Raw genomic sequence first — 26,629 nt, 5'->3', positions numbered from 1 at the left:
ACACACAAACACGTTATCAAGGTATAATCCACACTGCCCTTCTATGATCAAGAGAGAAAGTAGCTCTTAAAGAAGCCACCAAATTTTATCCTAATATCTCGACGTTTACAGACAAAAAGAAAACTGCTCTCTTTTTAACGTTGTAACACACAGACATTACAAAAAATGTGGGATGTTTCGTCTTCCACTGTCTCAGAAAAAGAAGTAAAACCCAATAAGTTACATCTTTAAGTTAGACTAGAGTAGTCGCTTAATATACTGTTTTAGTGCTTATCATTATTTGTCGGTCTTTTTCTCTTGTCACCAGCAATTAGCCCTCGGACAAGAATTTGCAATAAACTCATTATTATTACTATTGTTGAGAAATAAGTGAAAAGAGCTAAGAACGCTTGATTGGTTAAATATTGACAATAATATTTAAGGCACATACAAACAAACACATGCAAAGAACGCTTAACGGAAGGGAAACCTTGGTTTTCAGGTACAGCATGTTCATGTATCATGTTGGTGTTCATGTAGCAAAAGCGTCATCTAGCTATGTTTAATGAAACTGCAACACTTCTTGATATGGCTTCGTCCTGTTTGAAAGAAATGTGCTGTGCACTGTGCTGTGCTGTGTTTTATGGATACACATATACTATACAAAACACAGGCGGACTCCTATGATGTGACCAGGCACAGGAAAAACAGCACCGAGGATTCCGTTTTAGCGGCGGCACCAGTACAAACAGATCTAGACCTACGTCTATTAAAGACATGACAAAATTGCAGTTTCTGAAAGTATTGCCAGGCGACGCTTTTGATCCATGAACATAAAGGCGCCTTAGCAGAAAAAAATATCGACTAATTAAGAAGCTATTCTTTGCTTTCCTTACATTCTTTGGAAAATACTAAATGATAGGGAATCAAGCAAAAATTCAATTTGTCCAGGCAATCAACATTCCCATGGTACCGAGAACACATACGAACGCACACACGCGCGCGCGCACACACACACACACACACACACACACACACACACACACACACACACACACACACACACACACACACACAGTTGCTTATAAACAGCACAGTTAATTTCAACAGGCCAGGGCGACGTTGATAACCTTTGCAGTTGTGGATAACCTTGCTAGGTGACTCCCCTGATACATGAAATTTGTATTTCTGGTGAAGATTGTCAGACGCTTTTGCTCCATAAGCATAAAGATAATATAGCAGATGGAAACATTTTATTGTTGGTTAAAAATATTCAATAAAGTTGTCAAGACACAAGCAAGCGATCTGTCCTTGGTGCTGAACGCTATTCAGATACACACTGTCAGGTAAGCATGCACACACATACACAGACATACACACGCGCACACACACGTAGACATATCTGTCCTTGATCCATCCATCCATCCTTGATTCGCTGATGCCATTAGAACTAACATGCTGGTAACAAAACTCAAACGTTTAAAAATGAAACTTTCATAATTATCATTTTGTATTTTTGATGAGAAATTTATGTTATACTTTTTTTTATTCAGTAATTGATTTAAATTAGTCTTTTGTAGCGAGAAAGTTCTTACTCTCTCTCTCTCTCTCTCACACACACTCACTCACTCTACATGTACACCACTTAATGTTCACACACCTGTACACTCACAGATACACACACACACAATAACACAAATGCACACTATGACATTCTGTACACTCACACATTCAGTACACACACCTCACACATGCACACCATGACATACACACACACACACACATACACACTAACACATACATGTGTACTAACCAAATGCATAATTCATTATGAAATACAATAGAGTACAAGAATGACAAATACTGCTCACAGTTTTTTATTCACTTTCTACATGCTTTTTGTTTGTAAAGGATATAAACTTTCCTACCATGTCAGAGAGAGGGTGGTCAAAGCGGGTATCTCATTGGACTGTGGTACTTTGGTACCAGCGTTGCTGAATTCTGAACTGAATTTGTGTTATCCTTGACTTTACAATGCAGGGTTCGAAATACCACCTACATATACAGGTAAAATTGGAGTTGTGCAGGTATTTCTTGTACCTAACCTGCACTGGTCCTTGTACTGGGTTTTATACTTAAATGTCCTACAATGTAGGTGTGCATGGATTGTTATTAGCTGCATTGACTGTTATCACCTATAGTTTATAAAAGAAAAATTGCAATGGTTCCTGAAAAATTTAGTATGATCCATACTTCCTAAATTCAGAGTGGTGCAGGTAAAACTTGTCTGGTGCAGGTAATTTTTGATGTTACCCGCACCAGTGCAGGTATGCAGAAAAAAAGTATTTCTAGCCCTGCAATGGGAATAATCAATATGTAACATGCATTGGCATAATACCGGTAGTAAGACTTATACCGGTAGATTAAAAATACTGGAACTTAAAGAGATCTACACATGCAACAATAGTTATTTCTGAGCTGTGCACACTTCAGACATCTAGGTGTCCAATACATCATTTACAAAGCATCGATAACAATGCATTCGAAGACAACAAGGCCAAAAGTTTTCAGTATCTTTTTCGGGGTAGGCAGCTCGTCGTGGGACGAACACACTGTCACATTCATTGCCAAATTTATAGATCATAATTACACATGCTCACGGCACAAGACGAACATGATTCAACAACAATCTTGAATTTCTGTTGGTGACCTACAACTCATGTAAAAGTGTGAAGAACCGTTGCATAATAGCCCGGATCTACGACTGAATGGGCAAAATTGAACGTACGCAGCCATTTTCCCGCCATTTTTATATCTACGCTAACGGTGAAGTGTTACGTCATAGCGGTTGTGACGGACAGGAGTTAAATGAAAATTCTTGACAGTATACGTCCGTTTTCTCATGACATTTTGTATGCTCATGCAGGTTTATGTTTTATGCATTTACTGACAGAAAAGGAAGGAACATCAGAGGATGTATAAATGTACATAGCGGCAGTTAATTGTGCCGTGTTTCTTCCTACCGGTATTTTTTACCCCCTCCCAACCACGCGCCCGTTCGCCGTGTAGTTCCGCGGCGTGTTACAATTACAATATTACGCTTTTAGCAGGACAAGAGTGGCAGAAAAGTTACACAGAAGAAGTGGCAAGGGTAAGCTATAACAGCAACATGTAACTGGAGAAAATGATGCGTTGACAATTTGTCAAATCAGTATGGCTAGAGAAATCGTCGTAAACGTACCGGTATTATGATAATAGATGTTACAAGTATGACTAAAAAGACATGAAAACACACAAAGTGTAAAAAGACTTGTTTTTAATGATGAAATTTGTTGAGCACAGTGTCGCCACCAACACACTGAAGATTCAGAGAGATACCCCCTTCACACTAACAAAACTGCACTTTTATACATATTAAGCAAAACTTTTAAATCTTGAGTTCTTGGTGGCAATATCTATAAGTCACTATCTGACATTGTGAATGGCCAACACTAAAAAACTATTTACAGGACCTACCACTGATCACATTTTGATGAGACCCTGCTGTTTTAACATCATAGTCGATCCTAGCTATTGTATCATGATACTAGTAGTATACCGTACATACAATATGTCTCAGATATTGGATTTAATTTAACATTAATGTTAACAATGAAGTCTCCTTTCCCCCATGTTACCATTGTGTTGGTGGCTATAACGTTGAAGTAAATAATGTTTGCAAATAGGCAAATTAGGACAGGAAATGTATTTTACATAGAAAGCCATGTTAAATGTGTCCAGGTCCCAATTCTTCTCAACTGCAATGTTTCCCAGACTGGCTCAGTGACACAGGAGTTTGTTGAGATGAGAGATGGTTGTGGACTTGTAGACTCTTTCTTCATCACTCCACTCCCTCCTTCTCTCTCACTGCAACCTGTAAGACAGACATAAGAGATGCTGCACATTTTCTCAAGTACTTGGAGTCTTACTAAGTAAGGGAAAGAGTGAGAATAATTCCTTGTTACCTTCACCAAGAAGGGTGCTTCAGTCTAGGCATTCTGAATTTCATGTGTGTGTTGGTGTGAATGCAGTCAGTGAGATATGGGTAGATAGCAAGTTTTCTTTAAGTTTTAACTGCAAGATTATCACAATTGTTATCGCTGATTTGGGATTTACTTAACTGTCTTAAAAAGTGGTGTCAACATTTAGTACACAGATATTTAGGTCCAGACCTGTGCCTTAACAATCTTACAAGTACGGTACAGGTATTTAGGTACACAGATATTTACATGTAGGCCCTGACAAGTATAGGTACCTAAACAATCTTACAAGTAACCGTACAGGTACAGTCCAACCTGTATTAGCGACCACCTTTGCGACAACCTGGCCATTGCGGTCACTTTTTGTCGGTCCCATGAATTTTTTTCATTGGCCTAAGCATTAAGAAATAGTCTATATCGGCAATGGCCACACGGTTTCCGGTCTCGTAGATACAAAAACACTGCCTATTGCGACCATATAGTGGCTGTATATATGGCGGTAGGGGAAGGTACGCGTACCTTGAACGTTAGAGTGCAAGTCTTTGTCGGCGAATTTACCAACATTGCGTATTGAAATATCAATCATTTTCGGTAGATTCAGTTTGGCAGGGTCAGTTGAATTTTGAGATGATCGAGACAATGTTACTTGGTGAAAAAGATGAGTGGGAACTGAAATCATGTGTAATTTATTGCTTGTGCACATGGTCAATTGATCAGCATTTTCTCTATAGTGGCCACCTGTCTATAGTGGCCATATTTCTCCAGTCCCTTGAGTGGCCGCTATAGACAGGTTTGACTGTACAGGTAGTTAGGTACACAGCCCTAGGTAGAACCCTGTATACAGTACCTTGAATCTCTCCTCCAGAAGAGAGACTTCACTGATGAGGTCTGTGATAGCGTTGGTGAAGGCTTCCTGTGGACTGTAGTCAGGTGTGGTCTGTAGTCTCAGCACAAACTTGTGCTCCAGGGGGTGGGGAACCTTGTACCCCGCAAATATCACCTGGGGGTCCTTCAGCAGCTGCCTGCAGGGGGGTGAGAAGAAGGAAAAATATATATTACGTTACTACGTATGAAAAAACCTGGTATGTGTGCAGGTAGTGGTGCGTACCTAAACTCAATTTCAGGTTCAGGTTCAGATTCAGGTCCAGCAGTTCAGGTTCAGGTCTGGACTTATAAGTCCGGACCTGAACCCATCATTGCATATTATGTGCATTTTTTTTTAGGGGGAGGGGGGTGGTGCATATAAAATTGCATATTAGCATGAATTGAAATGCAATGTGAAAAATACATGAAAATGATACACAGCCAGTGTAAACACGAAATGTGTTTTGTCTTTTTCCAGTGCAAATTGCACTGTCTATGGAAGGTTTTAGATGGAATAGAACAAAATAAGGAATGTAAGTGACAGATAGCTTTTTGCAAGTCCGGACTTGGCTCCGGACATTTAGGTTTTTTTTGGACTTGGACCTAAACGTTTAGGTCCAATTCCAAGTCCGGGCTTTAGGTACGCACCACTATGTGCAGGGTTGGACAAGTTCATTGACCTAATTGCCAATCAAAAATGCTGGATTGGAATTGGGCAAGCTCTTGTTGTCCTGCACTTACCTGATTGGGCCAGTACAACTTGCATATATATTGGTATATTACTTTTTTTTTTTTTTATTATTAGTCTAACTAAATCTGCTTCTCACTGGCCCTTACAATCTTGTTGTTGAAACATTGTAACTTGATTTTTTTCTAAATTGAAAAATAGAAAAAAGGATTTCTTTCATACAATGCCTGGTGTACACAAAGGGCTAGGGGTGGGTACCAGTACACTGTACTTTTTTTCTCCTTATTGGACCAGTCCAGAAAAACCAGACCTGTAAAAATTCGGTACACCAGATGGTGGACCGGATGTTAGACCTATTAGAAAATAAAGAGGTTATATGGGCAAAAATTCACACATTTGGGGATTACAGGTTGAAGAAAATAACAAGAGCGAAGTTACAGTTTATTGTAATCTCTACCAGACCAGGTTTTACAGTCAATTGTAATTTGTATAGTGTGCAGTTAGCCCTAGTAGGATTCTAAAACGCCAGTGGGACTCAAATACTGCAACAAACAGATTTCTTTGTAGTGGAATGGACCATTGTCTTGAGTATCGTCCATTCACAAGTTTTCACATACTGAATCAGGTTCAGGTTCAGGTCCGGACCAGGACCTGATCCTTTGAACCTGGACCTTAATTTTCTGTACCAGTACCCACCCTTACCAAGGGCCAACTTCCATGCAACAAGCATCACAAATGAAAGGTGTCCTACGACCACTAGGTGGATCTTGTTGTATGTCTAGCACTTTACCCTGTGGAACTCAGAAATAAGTCAGCATACTTACGCCCTGAGGAGGTTGCCCAGGGTATGGTCCTCCTTGTTTACAGTGAAGAGGGCAGCATTGGGAACCTTGGTGTCTTTAGTGATGGTAATTCTGGAAAACAAAGTTTGGTAAGTCGTTAGCATAGTGCTGTGTACACCTGACTGGTATTGCACTTATTATATGTTTAAGTTCAGGCAAAAAACACGAAAACAACTAGACGTTGGGAACCAGTTCCGGGCTTTCAAAAACCATGTTAAGTTCCTATTCTCAATTTTGTTCTAATTAAAAAAAAAAGAAGTTTTTTTTTTAAAATTAGAACTGGCGTATGGATTTGGCAATTTCAAGGATTTGGCTTGCCACCAGAACACTGACAAGTCGGGCATCGGCATCAATCGTCGCCAAAAAAGACGATCTGACCATAAGGGCTGCTGCAACGAGCAAGTTTGACATGTTTTAGAGCTGTACTTATATGTCAACCATAATTTTTAGTCTTTTGATGGAGATCATAGTTCAATAGAGTCAGAAACTGGTCTGCAGGGCCCAGAGCTTCTCACAGCGATGAAAGACAGACTGTTCTGGAAGACGAGCTTTACTTGCTGCACCTCTTAAAAGAGGAGGATAGATCAGCGTGCAAAATACCCACTTGCACACTTGCACATTGCAACCACTTTTTGCTTGGTGCAACTTAACTTCTAAGCTCAGGTTGCACAGGGTGCAACTTAGATTTTGAGCCTCAGAACTCTATTTTGTTGTCAATTTACTTAATTTTTAGTTTGAAACAAACAAGCTTATAAGTAAATGATAGTAAAGGGTTAAGTATGTATTTTTTTCAGAGATTAGTGAATATATTATTGTAGGTGGTGCAACTTGAAATTCAGTTGTGCAACCTAGTTTTTGCCCCAGGTTGCACAGTGTGCAACCTGGCTCAGAAAAGTATTTTGTACACTGGGATAGATGATGATGATTGATGGAGATTCCAGATCTTCACTTTTCACTTTTTCATTTATTTTACCAGGAACAATACATCAAAAGCTCCTGATCTAAGGTCAGTGCATGGTAGTACTAAAAGACGTAATACCACGAAATACCACGTAAAACCACAAATTACCAAGTTAAACATCACGGAACTCAAATATTATGTGTGCACATGTGTTCCCTACATATACAAAGTAACAAACCAAATATTTTGTAGTTTATGGGCTTAGAATTGTATTTTTGCCAAAGAATTCTGCTTGCAAACCGCTGCTGCCCCGCGAGGCATGATAGTGCTGGCAGGCTGGGTCAACACAGCGAGCCAAGACACCGTAAAGTTTGTCATATTTGCAACATCGTACCCTGGTTTATCTTTGCAGCGTTTTAAACAGTTGTATTTTAGTCAGTTTGTCACGTAAAAATTTGTCCGGGTTTAGTTGTTTTTGATTCCAATTTCTATCAGGTCGGTCTGGGTAGTGACACGCTTGTGCCGCAAAATCTTCAGCGTCCAGGGTTTAACGTTACAAGTTACAACATGCAACACGACGACAACGCTGGTAAAATTATGTTGAAGAATGTTCCAGCTACGTGTATAACTTATATAAGGTTGTTTTTTTTTTTTTCAAGAATAAAACATAATTGTTTGAAACACTACAAGATAAACCGTGTTGTTGATTGACCCGGCCCGCCATGGCGTCAGCACTATCATGCCGCGCGGGGCAGTGTCGGTTTGCGAATTCTTAGGCAAAAATAATCTTCAAAATTTAAGCCCATAAACCACAAGATGTTTATATATGTGGGGAACACATGTGCACACATAATATTTGAGTCCAGTGATGTTTAACCTGGTAGTTCGTGGTCTTACGTGGTAATTTATGGTATTACGTCTTTTAGTATCTCCCCGCTTGACAGCGTATAGGGATGCGTACCGGTACAGTGTACCGATACAGTACCGGTACAATCAATTAGGTACAGATACAAAAATACCGGAACCCTTGTGTACCGGTACTGGACCTGTATCTAATTAGTGCAAGCCAGGCAGGATAACAGGTTAGGGGATGGCCACTTTGACAGATAAAATTACTGTGAAATCACCATAGCAGTCTCTGAGCCCCAGTGAGGGAAAAACTACAAGGGTCAAATTTTTGTTGCATCATGTGTCTACCATAATAAACACGTTTTTTATTGGTTCAAACATGCTTCTACCCTTTTTGATACATTGTTTTGCTGTTATAACATATCATAATATAATATTATGATGTAATATTCAATGCCATGCATTTAGGTCCGGACTCATTAGGTCCGGACCTGTACCTAAACCTCTGGATTCGAATCCGGACCTGTACCTAAATGTGGGTTTAGGTACGCATCCCTAACAGCGTAGACCTGTTTTTCAGGCAATTCTGGGCACATGCGCATTCATGAACACTTGAATGTAGTTCCTTTCCTCCTCCTTCCTTTCGTTTTGAGGCTATCAGTATCAACATCAAATTATTTGCTGAAGACTTTTGTAGCCTATGTAGTTTTCAAACACAATGGGTGTTTGGCGCAGGTGTTTGCGTGAGCATGATACTAGTAAGGGAATGATTTACTGAACCTGTATGTCCGCTCTATGTACCTGGAGAGGGTTAGGTACATAATTTGGCTTCCTTGCCGAATTACCGAATCACAAAAGAAGTTCACGTGAGTACGCGATTCGCCCCCCTCCCCACCTACGACATTTTTACGTTTGCTGAAACGAAAACAAAGGAAGCCCCGCATTTGTGACGACCTTACCCTCAACCAACATTAAGATATCACAGTTAAAAACGACAACATCAGTAATACTTACTTCTTTTCACCTTCAAAAAGCAGAAACGACTCAAAAGTCGGCGGCGCGTTCATGTCGCGTGCTGGTGTACGCTCAACACTCTGACGTCATCAAGACCAGTCCACTTTGTTTATAGAGGTGACAAGTATTTTGTAATCTTAATGAACTTATATCAAATCACAAAATTGATCAAACGTTTTGTAAAAATACCGTATATGTCTAATGTTGAAATCAAATAAATCGTTAATGCAGTACTTGTAAAATATCTAAAGTCACCCCCATAAATTGTAGTGGTGCTTTCTGTACAAACAGATGTACTGAGGTTTTTAGCTTGCCGCTTTCCAGCAGAAGAGCTGAGCAAGTTTAGAGTTAAACTGCATCTCAGGGTGGGAAGGGGACGGCGAGATGAGGTTAGAGTACTGCAGACCAGCTGCCGAGGCCACAGGCACAAGAACCATCCCCTGTAGACACACAATTGACAGAGCAGTGGCCGATTGCGGTAACATAACGGTACATAACGTAACGGTCACGTAAAGTTAGTGTTGATTGTTGCCCATGGTTAGTTTCCTCAAGGAGGTTGAAAGAGGGGACCTCCTTGGTTTCTTGTGGATCATCACAGTCAAAGTGTAGACTGCTGTAGGTAGGTAGTTTTAGACTGCTGTACTAGTAGGTCGTAGGTGCTGTAGACTGCGGTACAAGTAGGTAGGTGTTGTAGACTGCTGTAGGTAGGTGCTGTAGACTGCTGTAGGTAGGTGCTGTAGACTGCTGTAGGTAGGTGCTGTAGACTGCTGTAGGTAGGTGTTGTAGACTGCTGTAGGTAGGTGCTGTAGACTACTGTAGGTAGGTGTTGTATATAACGTTAGGTAAGGTGTTGTAGACTGCTGTAGGTAGGTGCTGTAGACTGCTGTAGGTAGGTGTTGTAGACTGCTGTAGGTAGGTGTTGTAGACTGCTGTAGGTAGGTGCTGTAGACTGCTGTAGGTAGGTGGTATAGACTGCTGTAGGTAGGTGGTGTAGACTGCTGTAGGTAGGTGTTGTAGACTGCTGTAGGTTAGGTGTTGTAGACTGCTCTAGGTAGGTGTTGTAGACTGCTGTAAGTTGGTGTTGTAGACTGTTGTAGGTAGGTGTTGTAGACATTGCTCTAGGTAGGTGTTGTAGACTGCTCTAGGTAGGTGTTGTAGACTACTGTAAGTTGGTGTTGTAGACTGTTGTAGGTAGGTGTTGTAGACTGAGCACTGTAAGTAGGTGTTGTAGACTGCTGTAGGTAGGTGTTGTACATGTAGACTGCTGTAAGTAGCCTGATTAAATCTCGCTTGTAGCGGCTCGCACAATAGCCGTCCGGCCTCCCAGTAACAACCCTGGACAGTGCTCAGAGTTTGTGTTACACAGACTTATCCTGGTACATGTTAGTGTTATAGACAGCTGTTAAGTGTTGTAGCTGTAGAGTGCTGTGCTAGTACTATTAGGTAACGTTAGGTGTTGTAGATAGGGGTCTTTAGTAGGTGCTGTAAAATGCTGTAGGTAGCTATAGGTGTTGCAGATATTGCATTGCCCAATTCTAAATTGCAATTTGTCATTTCAGATGCAAGTTTGCTCGAGGATATGATGTAGTAAAGAAGGGGACTAGACCAGAATCCTGCTGTTAAACAAACAACAGTGTGCCTCACAACCCCCTCCAGACTCCACAATCACCGAGATGCTCCTCCCTTATCTCAGTATGACCACATCCAACAGAAAAGCCATCGGTCGCAAGTGCCTGCTCTTCCCACTTCTCTTCCTAATCGTGTACTTGTTACTTCATCTACAACTCGGCAGCTTCGTTACTATATGGGACACTAAGAACAGTGCCCGGACGGAGGATAGGTGGCGCCACATCTCCGGTCTACAGAGCCTCGTTAGCCGGCTTAACGAGCAGCTTCTAGACGCTGTCGCAGAGAGAGACTTTCTGCACGATAAACTCAGCTATATAGTTGGTAACTTAAGTCAGGGAAAACACCTTGAAGACCTGGGTCTAGACCTGGATTCTGTTCTCTTTGGGTTGAACGAAGCAGGGGCAAGACCTGCATACAAGACACACCAGCGTAGCATGTGGGGGTGTAGGGACATCGATGCTATACAAATTACCGGGATTATAAAAATAGGGGGCAAAGTTATGGCAAAGGGACTGTATGGAACACAGCTGGTTGCAGTGAAGAGTGTGAATGTCGACCTGCCGGAAGTCGAGAAATGCCTGGAAGCAAAGAAGTATATCAAGAAGGAGGACTGCTTTCTTCTCCCCAGCTACAAGTTGATTAAGGAGATTCTGTTACTCCAAGAACTGACTCACCCAAATGTGGTGAGGATGTTGGGGTACTGTGTGCGTGGGGAGGGGACCGGTCAGGACAAGGGAGTCACACTAGTCACGGAGATGGGAACTCCCATCCATGACTCTGGGTTGGAGACTTTACCATGGAGACAGAGGTTGAAGGTATGCTACATATAAAATCATAAGAACTGTATTATCTCAAATACCTGTGTCTGAGTATGTGTACTAGTAAACATTATAGGCAGAATCTACAATTTTTTATTCCAGAGTTTGAAAGAGAATAGCTTAAGAAGGGGTCCATTGATGATCATGATTAGAGAAATATTTCTAGATATGATTTGTGCAAATGAAGGCCTATTTTTCTCAAAAATGTTATTATTGTTATTTGTCTGCAATCATGTACTATGTTGTCTTTAGTTACTGGATATAGGACTAGGAGAATTCTTTTTCACAACCAGCAGATACTTACATAAGTTACATTGCTTATGTTTTGATGTCTCTCAGACGCCTTTGTCAGAGCTTCTAACTGGAGTTCTGCTTTTCACCACTATATGTACCGCTACCACTGTTTGGGATTCTTTTCTCGCCGCAAAAGCTCCACCTACATCGGCTACATATAGCGGTGAGAAGCAGAACTCCAGTTAGAAACTCTGACGAAGGTGTCTGAAAGACATCGAAATGTAATTAAGCAATGTAAGTACATGTACCTGCTGGTAAAAAAGAATTCTCTTATATCCTATATTCTACCAACCTGATGAAACTATTGTCGGTACTATAGTTAAGCTGTTTAATAATGTCCCCATGCATTCCTACCGTTTTCAGATTTGCCTGGACTTAGCCAGTTTACTGCGAGTTCTGCAGCGCTCGTCCATGGGAGATCTGCTCATGGCCAACTTCACAGACAGCATGTTCATGATGTCGGAAGGGTCCATCCGGCTGGTGGGGGTGGGAAGTCTGGTGGGGACGGAGCCTGTCTGTAACTCACACGCAGACTGCCAGCTGGAGGGACTGGATGCTAGTGAGTCACAATATAAAATGTTTTCTACAATCAAGTAGATTTATGCAAATGCACAGTCTCAGTAATTACCCAGTGTTTACTGTTTGTCCAATGTGGGACCGCGTGGCACGATCGGGAGCGCGTTGGTCTCAGGCCCGAGAGGTCCCGGGTTCAAATCCGCTTGCCGTGTCACCGATCTTGTGCCCTTGGGAAAGGCACTTTACACGACTTTCCTCACCTAACTCAGGTGTAAATGAGTACATAGCTGCGGCTAGTGGCAGTGATAGGCCTTTGTTGTGGTGACAGGCCATAGGGGCATGTTCGGGCATGACGCACCCGCCATGACACACGAGTCGGGGGTAGGAGGAACCCCTTGCGTCCTTGGTCGGAAGTCCTCCTAGGAGATGGAAACTCCAAATAATAAACCTGCATTTGCTGGGGCCATCTTACGTGGCAAAACAGTTCTGTCACTGTAGGACTTAGTGCGCCAGTAGACGAGAGGTCGGAGAAGAAAGTGCACACCCCTCCTTCACCTTAAAAAGTCACGTGCAGGCCAGGCAGACTGGTCGTCTAATCAACCTGTCTGCCTACCATTGATCTTCGGATACGAAGAAACAGCCATCATCATCACTGTTTGTCCATTCTTTAACTCGTACTAGTACCAAATCTTTACCCATTGATTTCTTACCACAGGGTCTCCATGTTCCAACTTCCGCTGCAAGAATTACAATTCCAAGACTAATCTACACAATGTGTATCAGTACTTCCTGCGCCCCCTGTTGGTCAGCAGCGCCCCCGAGCAGGTTGCTCACAAAGTGCAGGACCTCCTGTGGGAGCTGGACAGTTTGTCACTTGATGCACAAGAGCTGCTGGAAAAGCTCCTCCTCATTTACAAAGGTCAGATTTGTAATAAGTTCCTTCCTTTATTCCTTTATTGTGATAGCCCGTTACTTTAGTGCTAGTTTACCAGGGTTTCAAACAATTTAAAATAAATATACACATGTATACAGACATTCAGCTTATACTATTATTAGATCAAAAGAGACATACATGTATGAATTAACTTACAAACAAACTGCCTTTTAAAAAGTGGTCAAAAGAGTGGTCAGAGATTTGACGTTTGGTGGTCGGGTGTTCCATAGACTAACAGCACAATAGAAAAAAATTCACTTTTTGGAGTCATCACAATGTTTGCTCTGAGCAATTTAAAAGAATATTTAACACAAATTTTGATGCCAGGTTCCAAACAGGCTGCTTTGTTCACTGTGAGGTCTGGGATGAAACTTGCCTGGTAACATCAGAAGGGTGTATATTTTGTACAAATGTCCCTCATTGAATGATATCGTTGAATGTTATTAAAAGCTGTTGCATTTTATTTCATCAATGACACAGTCACTCAAAGACAGTTCAAACTGCAGACCCTATATGAATGTTTTTTTGTTGCAGATGATGATCCAATAACCGATGCCCCCCACCCCATCATCCCTGCAGTTCCCAGTCAACAGGACCAGGGACAAGGTCAGGAGAAGGTCAGACTGCCAGCTAACTAATTCTCAGTACTGACCACTGATTCAGCAGTGTTCTAGACATTACCCCACACTCACATGCACACTCACCATCCAGTTAAGTGTCTGTTGTTCCCGTCAGGCGAGGATTAAACATACTCACACTTAGATGTGGAGGCTTGATTGCACCCTATAATTAGGGTGGGCACTGTATAGGTTGGGGAGATCTTCCCTTATAATGTTGTCAGTCTATCTCTTACAGGGTCATTCACATACTTAATAGGTTCTTCTTTGACTTCTGTTCTTCCATTCTCAGAAGGGGACTGTACCATCAAAGTTTGTTATATTATGTCACAGTAGAGATCACGATCCAGTAGAATGGCCGATCGTCCTAGGAGAGATCACGATCGTACTTGGTCCTAGGGCAGACTGCAATCAGGATCTGTCCTAGGTCAATCTTCGATTCTACTAGACTAAGTACAGATTGCGATCGGGATCTGTCCTAGGACCAATTCAAAGTCAAATGATGCTAAGATATAGGAAACAGGAATACTTTTTTTGATGAGCCATGATTTTATTTAGTATTAATTTTAGTATTAATGCAAACCTACTAACTTATTACACCCAAGCATACTTGTATAACTATATATAGTATCACTCAGATAAATTTTATGTATACATGTTTTCTGATAAAAGTAATTTCTGATAAAGTAGTGGCAAAAATATCATGATATGTGAAAGACTCCAACAGGTGATCAAACAATGTGTCAGTATGCAAATTTTGCGGTGTTAAGATATTACAGTTTTACATAAGTCTGACTTGTAATGAAATGTACTCAATAGGTTTGAAATTGTGGGTTGTCTTTTTTGCTCATTGTAAATCTAAGACTTTAACTGGACTGCCAAAGAAAAGACCATGACTTGTACTGTCCCACATAGGTACCAAATGCCCATGGTTACATCAAGCTGGAGAATTCCGACTACCAGGCCAAGTTTGACTACCCCTGTCCCAACTCCCGTGCTGACTGGGGATGTGTGCTGACGGCACAGGGTCTGCAGGATGCCATCTTAAAGTGTGACAAAGATCTGAGATGTAGAGCTTTTGTCTCCATTCCTCATCACAGTGTAGAAGGTGAATCACAATTGCTCACTAGACATGAAACTGACAGTACTCACCAGGGGTCTGTATAGTACACTGGACCAGGGGTGGGTATGGTACCCTGGACTAGGGTTGGATAGGATACTCAGGTACACTGTTGGGTACTAGTAGGGGTGGGTACCAGTACGGAAAATTCATGTCCAGGTCTGGTTCAGGTCCAGAGGATCAGGTCCAGGTCTGAAACCTGAACCTGATTCAGTATGTCAAAACTTGTGAATAGACTATACTCAAAACAATAAGACAGTCCATTTCGCAACAAAGAAATCTGTTTTGTGGAGTATACTATTGGACTCCCGCTGACATTATAAAAACCTACAAGGATAACTGCCTCTGTACGATTGATTGTAAAACTTGGTAGAAAATGACTGTAGACTCTACTCTACTTTGCTCTAGTTATATTCTTCGACCAGTAAGCCTCAAAATGTGTGAATGCCTGATCATATAATCTGTTCATTTTCCAATAGGTCCAATATCCGGTCACCAAATTTTTTCAGGTCCATTTTTTCTGGACTGGTCCAATAAAGAAAAAGCGGTTTTGTACCATTACACTTTACCGGTACCCACCCCTACTGTTTGGTCTTTTTGTGATATATGGAAGACAAAACTATAGTATGATTATTGAATACACATGTAGGTACTACATTCAGTGTGTCTCAATGATTGATATTCTTATCATATCTTATTCTTATGATATACTATATGACTTTTTATATATATATGATACTACAGGATGGTTGACTATCTTCTTGAAGAATGGTGCATCTGATCCAGCAGCCAACCAGGGAACAACAATTTACATAAAGCCACAGAGTAAGGGTGGGAGTAGGGTTCAGCCAGCCGTCAATCAAACTACTGGACAAAAGCACTCAGCCAATCAGAAGAGTGTATTTCAGCAGCAGCCCTGTGTGGAGGAGGAGCTACAGAAACAGAGAGACCTGAGGGGGAGGAGAGAGGAGAGACTGATGAGGGACTGTGGATGGAAAGGTGTGGGCCAATAACTATAGGAAATGCATAATGATTGAATCTTTAACTTGAAAGTTCATCTGTGTTGGTAGAAGTCATTCTTGAAATAGTTAAACTGTAATTTCCAACACCCAAATTTTTGACTGCACAGCATCAGTCTAATGTCAAGGAATGAACAATCCACTTCTCCTGTGAAATCAGAGCTTTACAACCTTCCCTGAGTAGAGACGGTGGGCGCCATAGACTTCCTGCAGCCTATGATCCACTGCTCACTGAGTAACTAAGTGGAAACCTGCTGTTCATTCCTTGACAAAGACTGATGCTGTGCTGTCAAAAATTTGGGTGAGTCCAATTTTTGTGTTGGATATTACAGTTAAACTATTTCAAGATTGAATTTTTAATTGGTAGTGGTATTATGTTAACCATGACTGCTACAATTGCAAACACAATACTTTGCGTCCGCAGAAAATTTTTCTGCCCATTTGTAGGACCTTTGCCGTTAAGGCTCCAGTATATATTTGCTAATTTTGCAGCTGCTTGTACTAATTACCCTATGGTCAAAAGCTTTTTTTTAAACTGTCAAAAATTTATGTGCATAGGACTGTTACAATTGAATCAAAATTGCATGATTACACATGTATTTAGGGATATCAAGTTGACAGATGGTGGTTTAAAACTGTGCTATTCCTAAAATTTTACAATCTGAAACTGTTGACTTGATATCCTTTTATAACCTGGATTTAAAAACAATGGATATACTTTAATTCACTTTCAAATTGTCTTCTGTGAATTATTTGTTATCAGTAATGATAAGTTCACGTTACAGTCTTCACCGTGAAAACAGTGAACATACAGTAACAGTACATTAAAAAATCAGGAATAACAGTAGAATACCCTGTGGATGATAAAATTTGCACTTATATAATCTATAGTTATATGTACAAATATAGTTAATGAAAAAAGTTTAAACTTTGTTTCAAAGTAACAACATAAAGACTCACCATAAATTTTCGGTCTAGGACTCCGACCTTCTTTAGATAGATAATTCGCTGTTCTGATGTTCCGAAAGTCATTGGATGACGTCAGTAATCAGCAGCAAATCATAAATGGCGGCAGGTGGAACCTACCACCATCATGGTTCAGAGAGGGTTGATGCGCCCTAATATAAATGGCCTCCTTTACACCCCTCACAAACCAATCCAAGATGCGTACTTTGTCCAGTGACAGTTCTTGGACACTGAACAGGATGTTTGTTGTTTACATGTTAACTTTGCAGGTTTGACTGATGAGAAGTGGGCATCCATCCTAGCTAACAGCAGCGTCACCTCGGCAGATAACTTCCAGCACCCCGCGGGGGGTAAGGCCATCCCCGGGGGACAGCTCACTGTGACCTTACAGGATACAGCAGGCCAGGTGTTCAAGGCAATGTTCATGTCTAAGGCAGGACCAGAGGAGTTCCACCTGTCCCAGTTACTGGTGTATCAACTGGACAGACTCATGGGGGTAAGACCATAGCACTAGCAGTTCTTACTACAATGTCTAATGTACAGTACCACTAGAATTGTTTCAGTATGTGTTCAAAACAGCAGATCTTAATATACCATGTACTGTACAAAATCTAAGACTTAGTATATTCTTATTTGTGACTTTTGAAGATGCACTCACTCACCAGGGCTCGAAATACCACATGCATATGCAAGTTTGTGCATGTAAAATTGGTGTGGTGCAAGTAAGTTTGGACCAAACTTGCACCAGTGCAAGTTACTTTTATCCACTAATACCTGACTTTAGAAAAAGCTTACACACACCAAGAATATTGTCTGCCATTGAAAGGTAAAAGAAAACAACACTGAATAAAAAAATAGCCTAAATTTGTTATTTCTAAACTTGGTTAGACATCCAGGTAAACAAAATTTGAAGACAATTCCATCTCTATAATGCTAATAATTCCTATGGTGTTGTCTTACCTTGATTTGCATATGAGTAAATACATTTTGCATACAATTTAGTGACTTTGATATGATCAACTGGATTTTCCAGTTATATGTGTTTGTATTGAGTTGTTCTAGCGATGGTTAAGAATAGTGATGGAAGTCACTCGAAGAGTCCAGAAGAAATCTATTGATCATATCAAGTTGTAGACATTGAATTGTCTTAAATTAAGCCTAAATTCACATTTGTTGTACAATTTGAAATCCAAAATAAAATACGCTTTGGAAAACAAATATCCAAACATGTGGTCTTTATGTATCCCCATATATTTGCAAATTTTCAGAAGAAGAATAAAGGGTTAACAGTTCACTATTTTGGGTTGTGCAAGTAAGTTTCTTTTGGTGCAAGTTACCTTTGGCTTAACTTGCACTGGTGCAAGTTGACTGAAAAGTGTATTTCGAGCCCTGCTCACTCACTATCCGTTGTTTGATTATATGCATAAAAACTTAACCACAAAGCTCAACATTTAGCAAAGATGAATATGAAAGTACAGTAGTATAGCAAGGAACCTCCTTGAATATGGCATTGAAATCAAAATGCCATCTTTAATATGAGATACCCTTGCAAAACTGAGGACACATGGCACAGGCTAGTTTATTACAACTGTTTGTGTCATTATTGAATTGTACAATGTTATTTTAGTTACTAGTCAAATAGTTCATGACTGTTCCCGGTCCAGATCTGTTACCTAAACTTCAGTAACCAGTTCCTGTGCCTGTGCTAGTTCACACATCTTAACTGTTCACAAATGAGAGTAGGGCTTTCATCAAAGTGAGTTTGTGTGAAACAGATTCAGCTTAATGACCACAAAAATCTGAGTTTGCAGACTTTCACTCCCTGAATTTTACCTGAAAATGTAAAGACTTTGACGACAAGGTATGTGTACCTCAGATTGACAAATATCAAAACCTAACATTAGTATAAAATGTAAAAAACAAAAACATTTATTAAAAAAAGTATCCTAATTTGTTGCTAAACAATGAGCTCTTGATTGATTCCTTCCCCCAGCTGTACCAGATGGTTCCCACCTGCAGCCGGCACCTGGAGCATGTGGAGCTGCAGAAGATGGGGCTGGTGCAGACGGTGGGGACACTACGGGACAACTTCGCTCAGCTCAAGGACAGAAGCGGGGGGGTTACAGGTCAGGACATCGTTATCTTGTCTCCTCCTCCACATCCAGAACCAGTGCAATGGTCTAGTGGGTAGAGTGTTCGCCCTGCATTCGGTAGGTCGTGAGTTTGATCCCCAGCCGAGTCATACCAAAGACTTTAAAAATGGTACATGCTGCTTTCTCTGCTTAGCACTCAGCATTCGGGAAAGAGTATGGAAGTTGAACACACACCACTACCAGTGGACTACATAGCCCCCTGCTGTAGTGATTGCTTTGTGTGGCCCAGGGCTAAGGAAATAGAGATGGGCGCCGCCCTATGTGCCATGAGGCGCGGGAAGGGTTTAACTTTTTTTAACTCCTCCTAGCTGTATGCTAGGTACATGTAATAACTATATGAATGGTTTATTATGGAAAGCTTTTAAGGAAGAAAGACTGTCTCTCGTGTTCAGGGGGTGGACCATATATGATGGGGTACTCTTCGTGTATTGTCCATTTCAGCCATATCGAGGATTTTTGTGACAGCCTTTTCTCATGCTTTAGATATTGGCTTTCTGAAGCAACACTCAGTCTGGTGGAACATGATATGGGGGGGTGGGGATAGATCCCAATATCATATAGCAGTTTCTTTGTGGGGAGTTCTTTCCAAGACGTACAGAGCAGCACATAACAACTTTGAGTACCTGTCATTGAGCTTTTTTTCGAGATGTCTTGTAAGTCGCTGCAAATCATGACGTCCTTACATGAACTTTATTTGTGTTGCGTCCATAGAGCAGCTCAGAAAAAAATCTTGCTTTTGGACATACTTGGTCAAGCTATCAGATTGCAAAGAAAATCGGATATTACGTACTTGGTGGAATTTTCAGATGAAGGTCAACTAAATTCCAGTCTGGTCATATGACTGAGGACCTGTGAAATATTTCATCATTGTGGCAATCACTGAATAACAAAATTTTTTGTGCAAAACAAAGTGTTTTATTCAACCAACATTTGAGTAACCATCAGTCACCTTCTCCATCAAGATCAGAGAGCAATTGTGATAAGCTCACATTGCACAGCAGCAAATAGGTGGTCACATCTTACAAAAAGTAGGATAAAATTTGGTGGCCCTTTTAAGGATCTCTTGACTTTGTGATTGTAGAAGTGCTTCATTTTCCAATATGTTTGACATACATTTTTAACATGTTTTTGAAGTGTACGTAATTTGCCATTACCGTGATAATTCTAAAAGCAGCTGTCTGCCCAATGGTGTGTCGGTGTGGCCTAACACTAGTAACAGTCTGAGCATTAGAGTCAGAACCACTTCAGGTCCTGGGCTTGATACTTACCATGGCCCAATATTCTACCCTAGGCTTGGGAAAGGCACTTTACACCACTTTTTCCCTGACGGTGGAGTGACGCCCACCAAGTCCCAGGGATTGTCTGTCCAAAACACACACACAGATTTGGTGTGCCAGATGCAGTTAACACCCTCCGATTTAATTTGGGAATTCCATTATTATTTGGGAGTGACCTCCCAGATCTCAGCAACCGTGCACCCAGATGGGCTAATATCGTAAGATGTAAGTATAAATGATGTAAGAAATACGTAGCAGCCAATAACGACCCCCTGGGGATTAATCTAAATTGGCATAACTGTACATAATTATGCATAATTATGCATAACTTTTGAGGGTTATGCATAATTATGCATAAGTTTCCAATGGTTATGCATAATTATGCATAAGGTTCCAAGAATTATGCATAATCATCAGAACCCTTATGCATAACCCTTGAACAAGCATGATTATGCATAAAACTAGGAACCTTATGGATAATTATGCATAACTCTTGGAACCTTATGCATAATTATGCATAACCATTGGAAACTTATGCATAATTATGCATAACCCTCAAAAGTTATGCATAATTATGCATAATTATGCATAATTATGTACAGTTATGCCAATTTAGATTAATCCCCAGGGGATCGTTATTGGCTGCTACATATTTCTTACATCATTTATACTTACATCTTACGATATTAGCCCATCTGGGTGCACGGTTGCTGAGATCTGGGAGGTCACTCCCAAATAATAATGGAATTTCCAAATTAAACCGGAGGGTGTTAGTTCCAGTTCTAGTTCAAGTCCATAATCTGCAAACTTCCTGGTAGGAATATCACGCAGATGGAGGAGACCCAACGTCTGGACTATGAATTTGTCCAGTGATGGGCTGTTGACAATGTGGGGGTAGAGGCTGTTTGACTCGGGAATCGTCCTAGCGTATGAGGCATACTTTGCAGTGTAACACCTGCATCGTAGAGTTCTGTACTTATGTGAGTGGTTAGCATGGATACTCATGTGTGCTGGTAAGAGGCAAGTAGCCAGAATGGCCACCAGATCGTTGGTTACCTTGTACATCATTACTAAGCCATTTATTCTGACGTCGCGACAGGAGTGACAACCATTTCGGGTCCTGTAGGAGGGCAGTGAGTTCCCGCCAGTGACACTGACATCAGACCTGCAGTGGTTACTCATCACAAACCGTGCCGCTCTTCTGTTGACCATCTGTGCACCAGTGTGCCAACATCTGCACATCTGTCACTAAGAACCTTTTCTCTATGTCCATCAGGTACCATGTCAGCACAGATCTCAGCTCCAGTGTCTGTGAAAACCCACCTGACCATCCCAGCCCTGGCCGAGCTGACCCAGGCTGTCACCCCCCTGGGGGCGGAGCAGCACAACGACCTTGAGTACATCCTGCTGACCTTGCTGGCCAGGCTGCCCTTACCTTCATCTCTCTATGGGATCAGAGGTACTTGTAGTTGTTGATGGTGACTTGATAAATTAGACCTTGCCAAAAGGCCAGTAGCAGACAATGCAAAATAGTGGTATAGAGAGTTACATTCTTCACAAAGAAGGAAAATGAAATATGTATATAATTATATAGACAGATAGCTAGATGAAAAGGGAAATGACATCTATTTCTACTTAATGTAATCTATTTGAAGGGTGAATAAGTTCCTTTCTGTATGCAGTGGCAGAATAGTCCAATGTATTCATACACATGTAAATAAACGGGTTGGACAATTTAAGCCAGAAGATTTTATTTTGTTTGTCGTTAATGTGTGAACAACTTGGAAAGATTTGTTGATTTCAAGGTATAGTTTACGTTTTAATTCAAATTGAATGTGACAGTAGCTGCTTTTATCATGCAACCAGCCCTCAATACTAACGGCTAGATTGAGTAACCTTGGCTATATATACATTCAAACCTGTCCAAGTGACCAACCCTTTCAAGCCTACCACTTGGTCATTACGACCACTTTTTCTCAGTCCCACAAATTTTCCCCTGTTGACGTAAGCATTAAGTGACCACCTGGCCAACGCGACCATGACCACCAAAAATTGGGATCGCATAGGACCAAATCACTATTTGGGGTCAATGGGGCAGTCTACTGATGGGAGCAAATCAACAACAAGCAATGCACAATCAAACTAAACGAGTACAACATTGATCCTGTCTCTGTTCAGGTCGGCGGCTGCTCCTGACCAAAGCTGACGCTGCCTTCCATGGCAGTCCAGAGAACCAGGACAAGCTGCTGCGTTACCTGCACAACTGTCACTTCCCACAGCACCTCTACATGGTGCTGCACACAGCCAGGGACAGGAGCTGTTCATTAGCACAGCAGGTAAGGACACAGCTGGGGACAGGAGCTGTTCATTAGCACAGCAGGTAAGGACAGAGCTTGGGACAGGAGCTGTTCATTAGCATAGCAGGTAAGGACACAGCCAGGGACAGGAGCTGTTCATTAGCACAGCAGGTAAGGATATGGCTCAGGGGACAGGAGCTGTTTATTAGCACAGCAGGTAAGGACATAGCCAGTAACAGGAGCTGTTCATTAGCACAGCAGGTAAGGAGACAACCAGTAATGGGCAGGTAAGGGCACAGCTGGGAACAGGAGCTGTTCATTAGCACAGCAGGTAAGGGCACAGCTTGGGACAGGAGCTGTTCATTAGTACAGCAGGTAAGGGCACAGCTGGGGACAGGAGCTGTTCATTAGTACAGCAGGTAAGGGCACAGCTGGGGACAGGAGCTGTTCATTAGCACAGCAGGTAAGGGCACAGCTGGGGACAGGAGCTGTTCATTAGCACAGCAGGTAAGGGCACAGCTTGGGACAGGAGCTGTTCATTAGTACAGCAGGTAAGGGCACAGCTGGGGACAGGAGCTGTTCATTAGTACAGCAGGTAAGGGCACAGCTGGGGACGGGAGCTGTTCATTAGCACAGCAGGTATGGACACAGTCAGGGACAGGAGCTGTCCATTTATATAGCATAGATTCTGAAGGTAAGGACACAGCCAGGGACAGGAGCTGTTCATTAGCGCAGCAGGTAAGGACATAGCCAGGGACAAGAGGAGCTGTAACTTAGCACAACAGGTAATTCGGACAGGGGCTGTACATTATTAGCTCAGCAGGATAGAGCTGACTCCATCTTGCAGAAACTGCACAAGTCCATGAAAACTGTGTTTCGGCTTTATACCAGGCCGACCTGATAGCTTTTTCTTTTTAGCTCATTGACCATTTCACTGCAAACTGAAATCCACCACAAATTGCACAGCCTAATTTGCCCACCCTCCCCTATTACAAATCTCCTTTCAGTACATTTTGTATAATCAAATTCGTTTCAGTTGTTAGGAGAAAATGCTAACACTTGATAAAGTCAATTCATATCACAAGTTAGTCCATCAAATGTTCAGTCTTTTTGATTTTGAAAGTTTATCAACATTTTGTCATCTTCTTTCTGCCCAGGTCTTCCAGCAAGTCAAGAATGCCCTGCCCCCCTCCCACAACCAGGACCTGCACATTGGCCAGTACTCCATGGAGAGCTTGATATCTACTATGGACAGAGACATGAACACACTCTTAGACTTGATGGACACTTGCATTGACAAGTTTGGCAAAGATGTTGTTTTGTATCAGGAGGGAATGAAGACAGGATAGTCATTAGGAGAAAGAGTGTTAGGTGACCTGTCGCTTTTGAATCTCTCATATATATAACTTTATTGTATTAGAATACTTAAACAATTACAATCAATGGTGGGAGGAGTTACATTGTACAAAGGCAGCTAATTTGGTATGGGGGGGCACAATATTGCTGAACACATTTTTAGCATGTGGAGTGCAGACGCATGTGCCGACAATCATATGGAAGGTCCTCTTCCCCTGTGAAACTTGTGAAATGTTGACAGTATGAAATCATGGTACTTCCTGTATTTTGAGGGGCAAATTTTGCCTGTAAACTAAGTTAATGATGTTCTTTGTATTGTGTGAAACATAGCATTCAAGTTATACAGTTGCATATCATGAATATAGGAAAATTTATTAGTTGTGTTTTATATTTAGATTTGTCTTATTTTATATTTTCACTATCACAAAGAAGTGAGAAATAGTAGAATTTACTAAGTATGATTCTAATGTGAGATTGACATTTATGTATATTATGCATCTGTAAAGTAGTGTTTGTTGCAACCTGTACTTGTATAGTGTACAATAAGGTATTCTACCTTTATTGATATGTTAACAAACATTGTGAATTTTTCAATGAATGAATTTTTTATTGACATTTGGGATAAAATGGGTAGATATTGTTGCCAATTGCAGTTGTGCTCCTACCTATTGTACAGACATTTACTAGAGTTAAGGTTGTAAATATTTTGTAAAAAATGTTTGTATGAACTGTATGCAATTTGAACTTGTATCATAGCTGATGATGATCATAGCTAGCTAGCTCTATGGATGTGATGTCACATGCGTAAAGATTCTGGTACAATTAATGTATATTTTGAATGAATGTAGCAAGTTATTTCAAGGTTCCCTCTTTTATTCAGATCTCCAATCTCTCTTCCTGACATCTAAGTGTCTTGTTAAGTGAGTTAGTCAACCATTATTTGTTGTCAATAGAACTTCCTTGTTGTTTTTTCTACTAGGTATTAGTCACCTTCGCCAAGAAGGTTATATTTTCGGCAGCGTTTCTGTGTCTGCATGCCTGTGTGTCAACGCAATAAGTTCAGAATGTCTGAATGCATTGTCTTAATCATGATACATATAATTTTCGTTATGTGGAAAGGTCTTCATGAGACTTCAAATTGTGGGCCCCTAGAGACCTGTTAGGGTACTACAGTCAAACTTCTGTTTTTTTGTGTCCTATAATTTGAAGGTGCTATGGTCACAAACTGAGAGTGGTAGATAGCTTTTGCATAGGGATGATGTGTTTTATATGATTTCCATGATATTGTATTACATGACATTGTATTGGTTGCTTATGACTTATCTGATTGAGGCTGAAACATGTATTAATTGATTAAATGTTTTGTATACAAAATCACACCTATAGGCTGTTCAGTCTAAAAGTAAAAATAAGATAATGGAGTGCCTTTAGACTTACTTATCATAATGTCTAATCAACTTTAAAGTGTTATGCTTACCATTGTTTGCATGGGTTTGACTTCTTTTTCTTTGAAGGCAGTGGTTGATTATACCCCTGTCACATTTGGCGAAAACGATCGGACGACGATTCTGTGGCAATCGTCCGAGCCTCGCTTATAATAATAGCTTTATTGCACAAAAATTGTATAAGGTACAAAGTATGGCTTATATGTGACAGGGACGGTCTTCAGGTGAAAAATACGCGCAACCCTCTGTCGATCTTAAATATGGCCGACCTTCCATCGATACGCCCCAAGATCGTGGATAATGTGACAGGGGTATTATATATTACTCCCACGTTCTGCATATGATGAGTCGATTTTGTGATTTTAGTAGAAACACAGTCTTTTGGTGCATACCACATTGTAGTAGTCTCTTAAATAGAAGAAGCTTGGTGAAATGGCTGCAATTACTTAAAATAACTGTTCTCTCAGTCTTGTAGTGAGTACACTGGCTAATAAAAAGGTTATGGCTACGAAACTTGATGCGCGCGTGGGTGTTATCTATACAATCCACTCAACATATCCCTGACCTAATCCTCTATAGAACAGGAGGTAACGTTAGTCCCAATCAAGGAGGTCAGAATCCCCTTGCGGCGTGTCCCAATGTAATCTCCAAGCAGAGGTTAGGCTCCGGCTGTTTTAACGTTTTTAGTCGTTTTTATCGGGCTTTCTATTTTGTCACATTTCTTGAAGTACGCCAGCCGAACGTTAGGTTTTGGCAATACAAGATACAGTACAAAATAGAAAGCCCGATAAAAACGACTAAAACAACGTTTAAAAAACAGCCGGAGCCTAACCTCTGCTTGGAGAGTAGTCCCAGTAAAGTGTTCACCCTCTAATTATATGTAACATAAACGCAGGAAAGGCCGCCAAATTCTAACACAACCCCAAATTGAAGTGATTTCAGGCTCCCGATTTTTTTTATTAAATAAATTTATTCATGAACTTTCGGGCTGAAAAGGGGGAATTCTTTCTCACACAATCTTGTATAAGCCAT

General features: G+C 41.0%; 2 protein-coding genes across 3 annotated transcripts; one reads left to right on the top strand and one right to left on the bottom strand.

Moving 5' to 3' along the window:
• Window positions 1–3,278: 3,278 nt before the first annotated feature.
• LOC118407354 (DNA-directed RNA polymerase II subunit RPB11-a) lies at window positions 3,279–9,278 on the bottom strand. The gene is made up of 4 exons (XM_035807819.1): window positions 9,157–9,278; window positions 6,375–6,464; window positions 4,846–5,020; window positions 3,279–3,892 (listed from the first exon to the last, which is right to left on the bottom strand). The coding sequence occupies exons 1-4, from the start codon at window positions 9,207–9,209 to the stop codon at window positions 3,860–3,862; spliced, it is 351 nt and encodes a 116-aa protein (XP_035663712.1). The 5' UTR covers window positions 9,210–9,278; the 3' UTR covers window positions 3,279–3,859.
• Window positions 9,279–9,416: 138 nt separating this feature from the next.
• On the top strand, window positions 9,417–25,582 carry LOC118407352. 2 transcript variants are annotated; one of them, XM_035807817.1, is made up of 12 exons: window positions 9,417–9,645; window positions 10,716–11,600; window positions 12,261–12,456; window positions 13,129–13,332; window positions 13,882–13,964; window positions 14,880–15,072; window positions 15,829–16,083; window positions 17,339–17,565; window positions 19,063–19,195; window positions 21,776–21,958; window positions 22,678–22,835; window positions 23,954–25,582. In XM_035807817.1, the coding sequence occupies exons 2-12, from the start codon at window positions 10,830–10,832 to the stop codon at window positions 24,143–24,145; spliced, it is 2,595 nt and encodes an 864-aa protein (XP_035663710.1). In that variant the 5' UTR covers window positions 9,417–9,645; window positions 10,716–10,829; the 3' UTR covers window positions 24,146–25,582. The 2 variants fall into 2 exon arrangements, with proteins under 2 accessions (XP_035663710.1, XP_035663709.1); XM_035807816.1 differs by having other exon boundaries at window positions 13,129–13,341.
• Window positions 25,583–26,629: the final 1,047 nt, after the last annotated feature.

Source organism: Branchiostoma floridae, unplaced genomic scaffold (assembly GCF_000003815.2).
Source record: "Branchiostoma floridae strain S238N-H82 unplaced genomic scaffold, Bfl_VNyyK Sc7u5tJ_1320, whole genome shotgun sequence".
Taxonomy (NCBI): domain Eukaryota; kingdom Metazoa; phylum Chordata; class Leptocardii; order Amphioxiformes; family Branchiostomatidae; genus Branchiostoma; species Branchiostoma floridae.
The sequence above is the reverse complement of the archived record's forward strand: the minus strand, read 5'-3'. Positions and strand labels throughout refer to the sequence as shown.